The 16,241-nt window shown below is 40.3% G+C and overlaps 1 protein-coding gene across 2 annotated transcripts in view; it reads left to right on the top strand.

The window, feature by feature from the left end:
• GRIN2B (glutamate ionotropic receptor NMDA type subunit 2B) overlaps positions 1-16,241 on the top strand; it is a 402,656-nt gene that overhangs the window by 210,795 nt on the left and 175,620 nt on the right. For both annotated transcript variants that reach the window (XM_070619140.1, XM_008518527.2), the window contains one exon: positions 15,005-15,603. In XM_070619140.1, the coding sequence (XP_070475241.1) occupies positions 15,005-15,603 (599 nt within the window). The remainder of the gene's footprint in view (positions 1-15,004; positions 15,604-16,241) is intronic.

The raw sequence follows: 16,241 nt of genomic DNA, 5'->3' as shown, positions 1-16,241 counted from the left end.
GAGGGTAAACTTGATATTTTACTTTGTTGTATTCTTATACCCTCAGAATGAGCCACATTTGGTCAAAGTCAATAACCATTAAGTTCTTTTGAAGTGATCATGGACAGATAGGTCAGTGTGAAATTTCTGGTGATTCAGAAGAAGCAGAACTCTATACCTTTGATGGTTAGAGCCAGTTCTCCCATCCTAAATTCAAAAGGATATGGGAAATGACTTGATTTGAGTCAAGTGCAGACTAGCTTTATGTGTAATGAGGAAAAGTTGAAGATTGGGGTAAATTTGGCTTTGTTCAGGGCATATTGATAAAGTACTTGAGACAGCAAGGCGAGGTGGGAGAAGCTTCAGTTCTTGAAACTGTGGAGAAGGAGGTGTAAAGATTTTAGTAACCAGAAGCTATAGTCAGATTGGCAGAAAGGCAAACAAAATAGAAGTTCAGGTCAAATAAATAGCTCACTTTCTGAACTATTAGACGTCGGCATCGTCTTACAGGAAGCAGCTGCCTCGTAACTGTGTGTTGTGAGGCTGTCCTCTTCAGTTTTCTCTGTCCTTGTACAGTCTGCATACAGTCTGAGCTACCTGATGCCATCCATGGCTTTATTTATTTATTTTGGGGCTCATTTGTAAGTAATTTCTGATTAGCCCTTTCAGTGCTCGTGAAAGGGATGTGGTTTTGTTAGCATCTGTTACACATAGCTTGCTAAGGCAAATAGTCTTTATCCTCAGGTAAGCTGTAAAACATCAAGTAAATTATTTGACTTTATCTCCAAGTAAATCATACCTACTTACAGTGCCCAGTTCTATGTTATCCATTTATTATATACTGAATAATCACCAATGGCTGGATAGATGAAAGAAGAGATGGAGGAATACTGTCAATATATACTCTGATGCTTTCAGGGATGTACCTGAGAACTTGAGAAGGTGTGCACAAGGTTCTGGATATGAATGCAGCCAGCTCACCAGCCATCTTTAGGACTGTGTGACAAGAAGCCACACTTGAATGAATATTGCAACCAGCTAGTAGATAAGAACAGAATGGGGAATAAGAAAAGGGCCTTGGAGGGGAGGGTCTTATGTGTTGGCCTTGTGTGCTGGAGGGGACTCTGTCCAGCCACCCTTTCTGCTCCAGCAGTCTCAGGCCAAGGGCCGAGGCTGACTCTCAGCAAGGTGAAGGTAAATAGGTTAACAAGAGATTAGTAGGAGGTTAAAGGTTAACAGAAGGATGTTTTCCTTGTGAACATGGGAAGCTGCAGAATAAATTTCAAGGATAATGCTATAAAGCAAGAAAATAGTAACTCATCGTAGCCTTTTTATTTTTAATTAGGCACTTTTAATTGTCAGGAGCAAAGACCAACTAAATTATTTCAAAAAAACACAACACAAAATACCAGGCAATTTATTTTTGAGAATGTATATGGAGAGGGCTGGAAGGCTGTGAGGAACTAAGACCGCTCCAGGGCTGGCTACCTGCTGGGTCTCTCTCAAGGATGTTGTCGTCTGTATTTTAAAGTCTCTGCTTCTCACATTCGTCTGAAGCCTTCTACTTCAAGCTTCTTCTGCCATCCCATAGCTTCTATTTCTTCATTGTTTCACGGTGCTCATGACCTTGGTTTGTCATGGCGCTCGGTCTATTTCACATTATAGATGAACGACCTGCTCATTCTCTCAGGTTTTTTGGTTCCTGAGAGAGATGGAAGGTCTGATGAGCTGGGTGCTTTTTTCTAAGCAGGCGCAGACTGCAGGCATTGGCCAGTTTAAGGTTGGGCTGCTTTGGCCAGGTACTCACTTCTAGTTAATAGTACCAATGCTGTAGCAAAGAAGAGCTGAGCCTCAGGGCAGGGGAGGTTAATCTAAAAGTAAAATTGGGTATGACTGGTATGATTACTCGACATATCAAAGAAGGGAGCTTAACTGATTCTGCCTGTAGAAATCATTCACTGAGAAACATGGAAACCCTCTTCTAGCCCATGTTTAATAAATAAAGCCAGTTAGACATCTGAAGAGTTTTAGTATAGCCAAAGCAGAAGAATCTTTGCCTTTATGTGAAGGAAATGAGAAGGGAGTCTGGGAGTTATTCTGCCTTACACTAGGAAAGGGTTAAGAAGTTGAGAGAATTGTGGAGAGATGAACTCACCCTTCATCACTGAAGATTTGTATATTAAGAACTTACTGTAAGTAGTGACAGATTCGGTGGAGTTCCTTGGTAGGAGGAATTTTGGGGACTCTGTCTAGATAATTTGGATAATGTTTGCACCATTGTGGAAGTCAGAAATATAAATACAGAGATACTTTCTTGTGCCAAGACATCCTTCTTTTTGTGTGAAGCATAACTTGGGAACTGACCTGATTATTTCTAGTAACTTTGTTAATACGTTGTTACATGTGTAACCAACATAAGCATCAACATTACAGATAAGGACATTGTGTCTCACCCCATTTAGACCTGGAAGCACCTCCAGTTCAGATTGTGTCCTCTTTTTTTGGCAAAACGTAAGAAACTCTGTTACTGTGTTAATACTCAGGTATGCCATTGCTACTGTATATTCATTTAATTTGATGGGCCCAAAAATAAAAGGAGATCCTAAAATATACTCTTGCTTTATCGTAAGAAAAAAAAAGAACATTATGTTCCTTTAATCGACATGAAGGCAGTTTTGAAAACCGATGCCATTTAGGTACCTATCTATGTATTTTTTAATGAATAAGGTACAGGGACTAATAAATTGAAGTAGAGAAAATTTGGCATCAGGCTACTTTTGTGAGTTGCTTGGACTTAAATTTGCAATCCCAGGTCATCTCTGTATAGGGAGCATTGAAATAATTGATTGATCTCCTGACCAATGTGTACAATTATTGAAAACTATTAGAGGGCCAGTGGGAAAAGGCCAGTTAAAGAAAACAAATACATTGAGAGAAGGGAAAGACTAGGAATTATCATTCCCCAGCCTTTTCTGAAAGAACACTGGAAAGAAATCTTCACAAAATCAATTTGCAATCATTTGAAGAGAAAGTTTTTTTAACTAGCTAGCCTGACTTTATAAAGGACAAGTCCTGTCATGCTAATCTAATCTTCTGAGATGAAAATGAAAGGCCAGATAGATCAAGGAGAAAGATTTATATATAATTCATTTAGACTGTAGAATGCTTTGGATATGATACTATATGGTATGTCCATCAGCCCCTACGTCACTGCCTGAGATAGTGGACATCAGAGGCTCGTTGTCCACCTGAGGACAAGTCTAATGCTGAGTTCAAGGCTAGTGTTACTTATATTTCTATTCACAGTCCAGTATTTGGATTGAAATGCATGGGTATTTAATTTGCTTCCTGTACAGAGCTGGTGGGGGAACTAGCAAAGAGAGAGAGAAATACAGAGAGCTTAAAAAATATAGCTGTCCAGCAGTGGTGCACTCTGTTCTCATCATTCCTATGACACATATTCTAAACCTCATGCTATCTTAGGAAAGTCATCAATTGTTTTGTATATTTTGATCTTCTAATTGGCTCACCCTGAGGATGAGGATGATGACTTATACTTCATCTCTATCCTCTACAGCACCTAATAGGCATCTAATAAATATTCAATTGATTAGCAAGCAATTAATAAGATTATAAAGTACCAGTTGTGTGAGGTCCAGTGGAAGAAGACTGTAGGGTAATTAAATGTACCAAGTCCATCACTATTTAGCAGTCCCAGAGTGCTAGTGAATGGATGCATAGGAGTGAAGCTTAAGAAACTCATGAAAATAATCTCTGCACCATGCTAGGCAGGCGTTAGACTTTTACTAGATGACTGTGATAATTCTATGGTTCACAATTAAAACAGGAGATTTAGATGGGAGCTACAGAGATAGATTAAAGGAAGCTTGAGGATGTGTGGTGCTGTGGTTGAGTGCATGCATTCTGAAGTCAGATCTTGCAAGGTTCTCAAACCAGCAGTGACCTTGGGTGAGTTACTTAACTTCTCTAAAACCCGCTTTCTCTATTGGTGAAATGGGAGAGAGTAATAGGGCTTGCTTTGTAGGGATATGAGAATTACTTGACATAATGCATATATAGCATGTAGTACACTGTAAGCAACTCAATAAATATTGTAATAAGAACCATAATAAGTGGGAAAGAAAGGGGGACTAAGGAAAAAGAGGCTGAGATTAAGCATAATATTAATCTTTACACACAAGGTGCTGACAAACCATTGTCCATCTTGACCTCAGCTTGATTTAATTCCATAAAATTTTTGAGGGTCTGTTGTGTGCCTTTCACCGAGGAAAGCATGAGAGCCAAAGGGCTTACTCTGCAACATGGTAGAATCAAGGTAGACAGACATAGGGAAGGATTTCTGAAGGTCAGGATTGCTGGACTCATTGACATGTGTAACTAAGGAAAATTGTGGAATTTTCTTTGAAGACTTGGAAAATAATCTAGTTCCACTTCACCTTCTCCCAAACTGGTTTAATTGTGGTCTTATTCTGAGCTGGACTAGAGTGTTCTCAAGCCATTCTAGTTAATGTCTGTTCTTTGAGATCTTGGGCTGGCGTTATTTAACAGAGAGTTTAAGCTGTGCTTATAAAAGATCAACATATGGGCACCTTTCAGCTGTACCAAATTAACATCAGAATGTCATTGCTGAGCCATGAGGCTGCCCCCTTTTTGTTTTTTTAGCGTGGATGAGAATTCACAACCAGCTAATATGAGCCTGATAGCTTCAGAGGTGCTTTACTGGCAGTTCTAAAGATAATGAGACTGTATGTAAGACTCATACTCGTCTGGAATGATTCATCTATAGGCAAGGGCCCCACTGTGAAGGATCCAGATTAGAGGTTAATAAAGGCTACATCTGATTATAACAATGGCTCTTTACTCCAGAGACTCTGATGAGGATGGGTGAAAGGATGAGCTCTGAGCTCCTTTCTGTTTGAAATGCTGATTGGAATTTTCTTTTAAAGAGCTCCTTTTTCTGCTTGCATGCTTCCATCAGAGGAAGAGTATTCAAGTGGAATGCTGTGAACTATAGAAATGTTGGAGACGACTGAATGTGGCTTAAAAACAAACAAACTTCAAAATAGAAATGAATAGACGGGCCATCCCTTTGCTTGTCAAGTTCTTATTTGCAGGAAAGATCTTGCCGACTTTGATATCTCCCTTGAGCAATGGCTACTGCTTATCCCTGCTTGGCCAATCTTCCAGAGTCAAGTTGAGATATGGATAGCATTTCAGCTCCCGAAGGCCCCAGTGGAGAGAATGGAACCACTGGTTGAGCTAAGAGTGTAGGCCTCTTAGGATATTCCAGTGAGGTGTTTATCTGTGGAACTAGGGCTGCGGGAAAAGGGAGGCAAAGAAGGAAGAAGCCTCAGCCTGGGCGGCAGTGCTGACTACGGGAGTGACAAGATGGTTTCTGGGGATGTTGGCAGGGTTGGTACTGCTAAGTCAGAGGGGACAGGCTGGGCCAGAGAGAGTGACCCTGGTCTGTGTTGGAAGCTGGATCCACAGCATTCGGTACCTTCTAAGCCAAACATTCCTTCTGTGTATGGAGAGAGAATTGGATAGGCTGTTTTCTAGGAAAACGGACAAGACTTTGTGGTCAGAAAAATAGTTTCAGTGTGATTCTCCCTGTTTCAGGTTAGGAGGTGGGTATCAATTCTAGTAGATTGTGTTGTACTCTCAAGGAGACTCCATATACCCATGCCCCCCAGAGCATGAAGGAAAGAAAATGAAGGGTAAGCAATTAGGAACTCTGAACTCTTAAAGATCCATTTTTACTGCTGATAACCATCATCCGTAAATGAGGCATAGCGAAAGTAAGAGTTTAACAATTTTGGAAAAGAGCAATATTCAATATAAAATGAACAAAGAAAATCTCAAAGTTGGATGCATCCAATCAAACACTGGACTCCATTTTCATTCTATTGTAGGCCAGGCATACTGGAATCTGAACAATGAGTCTAGGGATGGTCAGAGAGCTGGGAAAGACTGGACTTAACTTTGCCATGTGGCTGCCTGCCATAGAATATGGGCCAGCAAGCTCCGAGAAACCTATTTTAGACCAAATAACCCACTCAGTGTGATTCAGACTGGGAATGCAGGGGTTTGATATAATAGTGGACAAATCAACATAAACCTGTTGGCACTAATAATGTGCTAATCATCTCACTGTTAAGGGCAGGTGCACAAAATACTGGGATTAGAGCAGCCTAGTCAGCTTTAGAAGATGTTGGTGAAAGGATGGTACTTGCCCAGTCTTGGTTTAAAGGTTGGGAGGCAGTGCCTGGTGGCTAAAGTTCCAAGTCTTACAATCAAGTGAGTCTGAGACAGGCAGGTGCTGAAAAGCTGTTAAAGATAAGTAAATATATTTTTAATCTGCCTGGATGAAATTTTATTTTCATTTCTGGAGGCCTTCAAAAAGCATTGTCTCTTTTAGACAGAGCACCAAATTTATTTGAAAGATATGAATAAATTCAAAGCTGTGTTTATTATGAAGAGCCATACTTCACTGTGAGTGAAGTAGTGATCAGTTTTCCAGTCCAGGGACCTAGGAAAACCAATCACTGGATGTTTAGTGAGAAAAACTTTCTCAGAAAACTTCTTCCTGTCATTGGAGACAATGGCTTGTTAACCTGTGCCAAGGGAGCATGATTGGTCCAAATTCTAAATTCAGTGATGTTTAGTCTTTCTATATGGAGCAGGGACAAAAGGACAAAGAACTCTGTATTTTCCAGGGATCCACATGTATGAATGTAATCACTGCATCTAGAACCAGTACTTTTGTTATTTTTAGCAACAAATGAGGTACTAGCACTCATAGCTTGATAAGTATTGTGTCCTTTCTATCCTTTCCCTCTCAGCACCTCCCCACTTCTCCACTCCCATTGGTATGTGAACGTGATGTTCTAATCAAACACGTATGAAGAGATCAGAATGTTAATTTACTTGAGACAAATGTCAACATTTTTACTCTGAAAAATGCTGCTAGTACATCAAGTACCATCACTGACTTGTACTTAACCCTGTTCTTTAATAATAATAATAATAATAATAATTCTGTAAACTCTACCCTCTTGGCTTAAGTTAAATGGAAGCAGTTTGATGGCATAGGCAGTTTTGGATTTAGTGTTTCATACCTAATAAAATATTTTTGTTCTCCATTGGTTTTCTGATTCAGTTTTATGATGTCCTTCTTTTCATCCCATGAAATGCCCGGATCTATATTAGTGTTGAACACACTTGATTTTGTAAACTTGTCTAAATAAGTTTAGTCTGATATTGATAATCTTACTGCCTATTAGTACTGTTAGTTTAATATTTATGCTATTTTTCTCTATCTATTTTTTAAAAACTTTTCCTATTCCCCCACGTCCTTACATTTATTTAAAAGCACATTTATTCAGCCACAGAATTTGATTGTGGTGGAACTTGTCAGCTTGCTCTTTTATAGAAAAGAACCTCTTAATAAAAATACAAGTCAATCTATCTGAGAGTTGTTTTGATGGGCATAATGGGGAGCCATAAAGAGGAATTTTCATTTAAGATGAAATAGCCCTGTTAAAATTTTGGCAGTCCTGATACCTAACAGAAGAGCATACACACATTCTAGAAACTCTCTTAGTATTTGCCAGGCCCTTTGCCCTCTCACTTAATTCTATAATTCATTTGGGTATCCTGGTGAGAGAGGATCTGCCTTTTATTCTTCCCTCTTCTTGCCCTGTCTGTTGTTTATAAGCTTCCTTCTTGCTATAAAAGTCTCTGAGACCTAGATTCGGAAGAACCTTGTAGACATTCTCAACATGAATACCTTTAGTTTGTTTCTCAGCTCAGGTTTAAATTTGGTGATTGAAGCACATCCAAGAGGGAGACTCAATCAGGGAGTAAAATGGGGCACAATTTAAGGAAAAAACAAAGTTATCTTCTGAAAGAATACATAAGAAAAAGAATGCTAGCTTCTGTGGAAGTTATTTGGTTTTTCCAGAATGGCTGTTATACTAGGCGAATCTGCTTGAATTTCCATTCATGGACTTTTGAAAACCCAGAGTGTTCTCCTTTGAATGCAAGTGTTTAAAAAAAGAATGGATCTGGCATTTAACAGGCAGGAAAGGTCATGATTCTCCACGAGTAAGCTTCCATTGTGTGTTTCAGTCATGATATTTCTGATTAATGGCAAGGCTGGAGAATATTGGGCATTTTCCCTGTCTTGCAAGGCGTTGCTCACAAAATTATGACACTATTCAAACACACCCTAAATAGCTAACACCACCCTTAGTCACCTGAAAAATGATGATGTAGAATGAGAATTTATAGTCACCAAAGAGGGAATCTCTTGGAGTTAGGTAGGTAAAGAAAATCCTTCCTTTATTTTGGGAGAGAAAGAGATTTTGTCCCCATATTCTGCTTTTACTCTGTGCTCAGTGTGGAAGAAGTAAAGAAGAAATATCCAAGACTTTCCCTTGGGGCAACTGGGGTAACCCTGACCTCTCACCCCACCATTTCTACACTTGCCTTCTAAATCTAGTGGTAGTGGAGAAAGGTTTCAGTGAAAGTCTAGCAGTTCTAGCCTTTTATCAGACACAGATCCTCCTTAAGAACTGAATTTAGAAGGTGAACAGAAGAATTTTCTTTACTCATATACTAAGAGGAGGGACGAGAAGGAAAATCAAATTTATTTAATCTGAAACTACAATAATGTCCTATCAGGATCATAATCCCTATGATGCTATAAAGTAATAAGATTTAAATAATGAATTACCTTTTTTTTTTTTTTGAGGAAGATTATCCCTGAGCTAACTACTGCCAGTCCTCCTCTTTTTTGCTGAGGAAGCCTGGCCCTGAGCTAACATCCGTGCCCATCTTCCTCTACTTTATATGTGGGACACCTACCACAGCATGGCATGCCAAGTGGTGCCATGTCCACACCTGGGATCTGAACCAGCAAACCCCGGGCTGCTGAGAAGCAGAACGTGCGAACTTAACCGCTGCGCCACTGGGCTGGGCCCCACCATATTTTTTTTAATTCAACAAATATTTACTGAGAGCCCACTGTGGGCCAGGCACCATTCTAGGTGCTGAATTACAGCAATGAACAAACAAGTATGATTTCTGGCCTGTTGGTGTTTACACTCTAGTTAGAAATAGGCAGTAAGTTCATAATAAATCTATCGTGTAGTCTGTTAGATAGTGATAAATGCTATGGAAAAAACGAAAAAGTGGAGCAGGCTGAGGGGGTTCCTGTGACAGGAAAGGGCAGGCATTAGTATTGCATTACAGGGTCAGGATTGGGCTTTGTTGAGAAGGTGAGGTTTTAGCAAAGACTTGAAACAGGTATGTGTGTTAGGCTTGTGGATACCTGGATAGCTGGAGGAAGTGTTTCAGGTGGAAGAAATAGCTGGAATAAAGGTCTGGGGCAGGAACGTGCGAGTACGTTCAAGAAAGGTGAGAGTGCATGGAGGAGAGTGAGAGGGAGAGTCTGGGGGTGTGAGATCTGAGGGATAGTTGCGGTTCAAATCAACAGCATTGGCTTTTTCTTTTTAGTGGGTTGGGAAGCGATTGAGCGTTTGGGGCAGAGAGTAACATCTTATTATTTAAGTTTTAAAAGGATCCTCCTGCTTCTTTGTTGAGCATAGACTGTAGGGGGCTGGGGTAGAAGGAAGGATCCTCCTGCTTCTTTGTTGAGCATAGACTGTAGGGGGCTGGGGTAGAAGGAGGGAGGCCCGTCAGAGGCTCTCGCAATGATTGGGTGAAGGTTGATGGCGGCTCAAGCAAAGCTGATGAGAAAAGGTGGTGTTCTAGGTACACTTTGAAGGTCAGGCAATCATGGTTTCCTGACTGATTGGATATAGGTTTCCAGAGAAAAAGAGGAGTTAGAACTGGAGGGAGAGAGTCACCTTTAACTGAAATGGGAAAGGCTGAGTTTCCTTTTGGAAATGTTGGAGATAGTTCAAAGATACCCGAGTGGAGCTGTGGAATAGGCAGTTTGATATATAAGTTTGAAGTTTTGGAGAAGGATGTGTGAGAGCGATTGGCATTTAAATGAGTTTAAATCAGGAGACTGAGATCTGTGAGGAGGTGACTGTCAACAGAAACAATATGAGGACCAAGAATTGACCCTGGGGGCTTCGGCTTCAAAAGGTCAGAAGGAAGAGTAGGAACCAGCAAAGGAGACAGAGAAACAGCAACCACTAAGGCAGGAGGAAGGTCAAGAGAATGCGAAGCCCTGGAAAGCGAGGGAAGAAAGCATGTCTAGGAGCTAGTGATCAGCCATGTCAAATGCTACTTATAGGTAAAAATGTCTGCATGTGGAGGTTGGGTTGGCAATATCAAGGTCACCAATGCCTTTCACAAGAATCATTTTAGAGGAGTAGTGGATTCAAAAGTCTGGTTGGACTTAGTGTAAGAGAGAATGGGAGAAGAGGAATTGGAGGAAGTGAGTATAGATGATGCTTTCAAGGAATTTGCTGCAGAGAGCAGTAAAATAGTGGCTGGTAGCATTTTCTGCCTCTCTGGCTGGCTTCAAGGGGGATCCCCCTCACATTTTATAAAAGCCCAGTTTATATATAACTATTCAGGCATCCCTTGTTTCTATGAAGTAGATATGTATCATCAGCATAGAAACCAGATGAGACTGTCAAGGCCATTTCAGTTAATCTCCCACCCAATAAAGGAATTTTCTTTATAATATTAATACAATAAATATTTTAAAAAATTTTCATTTGCAACCTAGAGATCCATAGATGAATAAGGCACAGTTCTTGCTCTTAAGAAACGTATGTTTTTAATGGGAGGAGGCAGGCGTATATGCTTCCTGTGTGATAAATATTATGATAGAGGCACATCAAAAATTTTGTGAAAGCATAGGGGAGAGAGAACTAATTAATATTTGAACTAGGTCTTGAAGATGAGCATGACATTTTCCAGACAGTGTGTTGGGGAGAATCCTTTTACCAGATAATAATCCAGTTCCTGTTTGAATGCTTATAGCAACAGAGAGCTCACTACCTCATGAGGCCCATTCAGTTTTAAATAGCTATAATTATTGCAGATATGTTTCTTATATTGAGCCAAACAATACCTTTTAATATTTCTACACCTTGCTTCCAGTTTTCTCCTGTGGAGCTAATGGGCAAAGTCTTACCTTCTATCATAGAAGTCATTTCTGTATTTGAAAATGAATATCATGTTCTCTTTTAAGCCATATCTTTTTCATATTGTAAAAATGGAAATGGCTAGAGTCTCAGGTTGGGTTCCATGGGAAGCAGAGTCTGAGACCAGGTTTAGTGTACCAGAGGTTTATTAGGGAGTGCTCTTGATATCAACGCCATGAAGGGAAGATTGGGCAGCAACGAGCACAGGGAGAAGTACAGGTGTGATGCAGTTTTGATGGACGCTCCAGCCAACCCTGTGGGAAGCTCTGAAGATAGGCTGCTCCTTCAGAGTGAGGGCAAGAGGACCAGGTCTTTATATTTCATGACATCCAGTCATTCAGAGCCATTTACCCGGGGAGGGGACATGACTTTGGGTGAGGTGGTTCTCTTCAGCTCATGCAGTTCCCAAAGTGGGCTGACAGTTGAAACCACTTTCTAGGGGCATTATCAGCAGGTGGAATAATTAATCCTTTACGTCTGAAGTGGATCTATAGGGGATCTGGGTGATGCAGAGGAAAAATCTCATGTACTGCTAGTTTTTTAGGCAGTTATTTTCTGAGACAGACAATAGAATGAAAAAGTACCTGTTTTTATTTCTTCTTACTATTAAATAAACAGTATGCACGTCAGAGTGATGAGGTGCAATGCACGACTCCCTAATGCAATATAAGCATTCTAGACTGATGGGGTATAATGTATAATTGACACCTGCTCTGTTCTAATTGCTCATCTCAGTCATGGTGACCCTGCATATAGGAATGCTTTAAAGATGCTCTCAAGGCAAGTTGAGGAAGTACATTTATGCAATAAATTTGACTGGGAATCTTCACTAGGAGGAAGAGACTGCTCCAAGGACCCTTACACATCAACATTTGGTAATGACATTAGGAGATAAAAGTGTAAGTGGGGAAGCATAGTGACCTGCAAACTGAATTATTTCCCTGTACATCCTAGAAGATGACACTTCTTGTGGTGATCACAATGCATGTTGGGTGCCTGCAAAGATGGATGCGTGGCCACCAGTCCTTTCCACTCCATGCACACATGAAGATTGCTCTTTGATTTGTGGCGGTGACCATAATTTGCAAAGCCTGTCACTGCTTGCAACTAATAGTTAGCCCAAAGCTTTGTTGAAAAACAGCCGTCCCATTACCAATTGCTGTACACCAGATTGATCTGTCAACTAAATTAATAAGGTTGGACCACTCATTATACTGGGAAATGTTTGCCCAAGCTATAACTCTGTCTCTTGATTTCTGTTTTGGCTTCATTAACCTCCTCTTGGTGCCACAGATAAAATGGTCATGTAAGGCATCCTTATTTAATGAAGGATTGGCAGGATAAAATGGTTGAACTGGACATTGGTGGGAGCAGAGGAGTCAGACAAAGGATGATTGTGGAGAATGACAGAATTAGAAGGTGAGATGAGGCTGTGGTGGGGGTAAGATGGAACCATATTAATATTTCTCTTTTCTTACTTTCACCATACATTGGCTTTCTTCATGTAGTAGCTGGCAGTTTCTTTAGGAGCTCATTTATAATTGTGAAAGAGTTTCAAGAGAAGATTAAGAGAGGGTCAGGTTGGTATATAAAATAGTGGTTTTCTTTTAAATTCGATGTCATGAGCATGGGCTCATTTACTATGGGCCTGCATGGGTTTTTTCTCAAAGCTACTTCTAGCTCTGTATTTGTACTAGCAGTGGTTTCACTGTAGATGGAACTTTGTGGGTATTCAAGAACCTCCTTGTGATAAGCTATGTTCATTTTTCATAGAATGGGTAGACTTAATTTGTTTACAATTGGGGTCTCTTTCATCCTAAGCCTGTACATTTTAAGGTATGTTTGGAAGCTTTTGTCACTTTGTTATATCCATTGAGCTTGGGAAAACTCAAGTGATGCCTCATTTGAGAATCCCCAAAATTCCCTTTAGCTGAAAAGATAACAAGAAAAACAAATGGCTATTTCTTTAAAGCAATAGCCCTTCTGGGTGGGTTATTCTGTAGCTGGCCTTCCTTTTCTGTTGTTGTGGCTCTCTGTAGGCCCCCGACAAGTCTTGATATAATTAAGCTTTGTTGTCTTGGATTGCCACTATATCCTGTAACCTAAGGACTAAGTCAGCTTCACCTGAAAAGCAGTGCTTTTGTTGTAGTTGGAGAAGACCAGGAGCAGGGGCTGGCTGAGGTTTGGAAGGTACAAGTATGAAATCATTATTCTATTCTGAATTCATTCCCACTCCCATCCCAAACAATTCTCAGTACCTAACCCTCTCTACTTCTCTGAATTGCATGGTCCTATGAGGCTCCTCTTTGACTGTATGTTTAAGCCAGGGGAGGGAGCCATGATAAGCACCATTTTACCCTTAACAGAAAGAATCACCCTCAAATGATTAAGCATCTACTGTTACATTCTGGATAGCCTGTGAGAAATGTGAAAAGTTTAAGTCACATGAAGCAAGAAGCTCTGGCAGAGCTGAGGGGCTGGAAGCTTTCATTGCCCAATCAGGGTCTTTGGACACGAGCTGGATATTTCCCAACCTGTATTTTTTTCAATAGTAGATGCCCCCAAAATACTTAGCAATTTCTCAGCTATGCAACAATATGTTCCTGAACTAAGAAATCACTGTATAATTTTGTTTAAAAGCCTGGTCTCTTGTAACTGTACTTTGAAGCTGTAGTCTGGGGGATAGAAAAGAACTGCCACTTTGAGAAAGACACAATTTTGTTAGCCTGGATTGTTATACAATGGAGATGAACCATCAGATAGAAGATAGGGGGCACTGACCAGGAAAAGAGATGCCATTACCCAGGAGGAAGTCAGGGGAAAATGGACTGAGAGAGGACAGGGTGAGAGGGTCTTTATTTTGTGGTTTCAGATTCTTCTAGCTATAAGGTGGAGATAAAATGCAGAGCTTAACATCTCAGAACAGCAGGTGAAATACAGCTGAAAATGGGAGAAATTTAAAATGGCTTCTCCCTCAAAAGGAGGGAGAAAACATAAGATGCTCGGAATTGACAGAGGATTATGTGTGTAATACACAGGTCAGACCGAGACTTTAGACATTATATAAAAAAAGAGAAAGAACAGTCTTCTATTTGTTGCTCTCAAATAAAGCTTAATCATATATAAGCTTGAATACAAGGCATTCTAACTTGTGGCTTAGATATACTGTTTGTGCCTTACTCTAACTTGAATATCTCATTATCAAAGTAGAAGATAAAGAGAAAGCTAAATGTGCTATTAATTTAACAGTTATATCTTTATGGAAAATGTACTGACCAAATCTTGTACTATACATGCTTCTCCCTAATAACTACATCTGAGTACCATCCATTTGCTGGGCCAGCGTTCCTATACCACCTCCATGGGTAGGTTTAAGGGTAGATGGATGGCATTTTGGATTATTCACTCTGATTGAGTGATACACATCCAAAATTGATAAGTCCAAAAGGTTTGAATAATGGGAAGTGTGTGTGTGTGTTTATATAACTCACTTGAAGGTAAAACCTGACCTGAACTGACATGAAGCTGTTTAGAATCTTTATCCCACTTTATATGTTTTACTATAGAAATATTAACATATTTGATTTTAGGAAGCTGCCCTAGGTTTTGCAGTAGCCCCAAGAATTTCAGATAAGGAAAGTGTAGACCTGTATTGGTTTTTTTCTAGAGTCTAGGAGATAGTTTTAGGAAGAATGGTATTACAAATGTTCTCAATTCAAACACATCCAATTTTAAAGGCATTATATGAAAACGTAAACAGTGAACACAAACGTTTGTATCCACTTGGTTCAAACTCTTCCTTATGATCTTTGGTTTGAATTTTCTCTCTCTTTTTTCTTTCTTTTTTTTTTTTTTTTACATTTTTCTTGTTCTAGGATGAATCCTCAATGTTCTTCCAGTTTGGCCCATCAATTGAACAGCAAGCTTCCGTAATGCTCAACATCATGGAAGAGTATGACTGGTACATCTTTTCTATCGTCACCACCTACTTCCCTGGCTACCAGGACTTTGTAAACAAGATTCGCAGCACCATTGAGAATAGCTTCGTGGGCTGGGAGTTAGAGGAAGTCCTTCTGCTGGACATGTCCCTGGATGATGGAGATTCTAAGATCCAGAACCAGCTCAAGAAACTTCAAAGCCCCATCATTCTTCTTTATTGTACTAAGGAAGAAGCCACCTACATTTTTGAAGTAGCTAACTCAGTAGGGCTGACTGGCTACGGCTATACGTGGATTGTGCCTAGTCTAGTGGCAGGGGATACAGACACAGTGCCCTCAGAGTTCCCCACTGGGCTCATCTCTGTATCCTATGATGAATGGGACTATGGCCTCCCTGCCAGAGTGAGGGATGGAATTGCCATAATTACCACCGCTGCTTCTGACATGCTGTCTGAACACAGCTTCATCCCTGAGCCCAAGAGCAGTTGTTACAACACACATGAGAAGCGAATCTACCAGTCCAATATGCTAAATAGGTGAGTATGGAACAGAGGGCACACTGATGATGGAGGTTTGCAGAGAGCTTCTATGACTGGGGTTGGAGGTTCAGAAACTGTGGGAAGAGTAGTTCAAGATGGCAGAGCTTTGAAGGCTGGCGTCTGGAATGGCAATTTGTCATGATAATGGGAGTGTTTCAGATCCAAAGCTTGCTGTACTATGTTCTTGTTTTAAGAAATACAAAACAACTCCCACTTTTTGAGCACTTATTGTGTGCTAGGTGTTGCTCTGTTTTGCATATTTGATCTCATTTAATCCTCAAGACAACAACCTCTATTAGGCAGATTTTTAAAATTGTTTCCATTTTGCAATACAAGAGATTAATACTTGTAGGTGTAAATTGTCCTAAGTCATGCTGCAGATAAGAGGTTCAGTTTGGAGCTGATCCCTACATACTTGGTCACTGTGAAAGATGCAGTAGATGTAGAAATGAGGGAAGACCAATCCACCTACCTTTGGAATGCTGCTGTACTAAGAAGAATGAAGAATAGATTACATGGTTTGTAGGCACAGGAAGAGGATTCTTCCCGTGGTTTTTCTCTCCTTTGCTTCTCTTCACTCTGCCTTTGAGAGTAAGGGTACTGCTATAGAGGCAGCTTTCATGGTTGTTCTTAGT

This window comes from Equus przewalskii, chromosome 5, assembly GCF_037783145.1.
Source record: "Equus przewalskii isolate Varuska chromosome 5, EquPr2, whole genome shotgun sequence".
NCBI classification, from domain to species: domain Eukaryota; kingdom Metazoa; phylum Chordata; class Mammalia; order Perissodactyla; family Equidae; genus Equus; species Equus przewalskii.
This window is presented reverse-complemented; position numbering and strand designations above follow the sequence as displayed.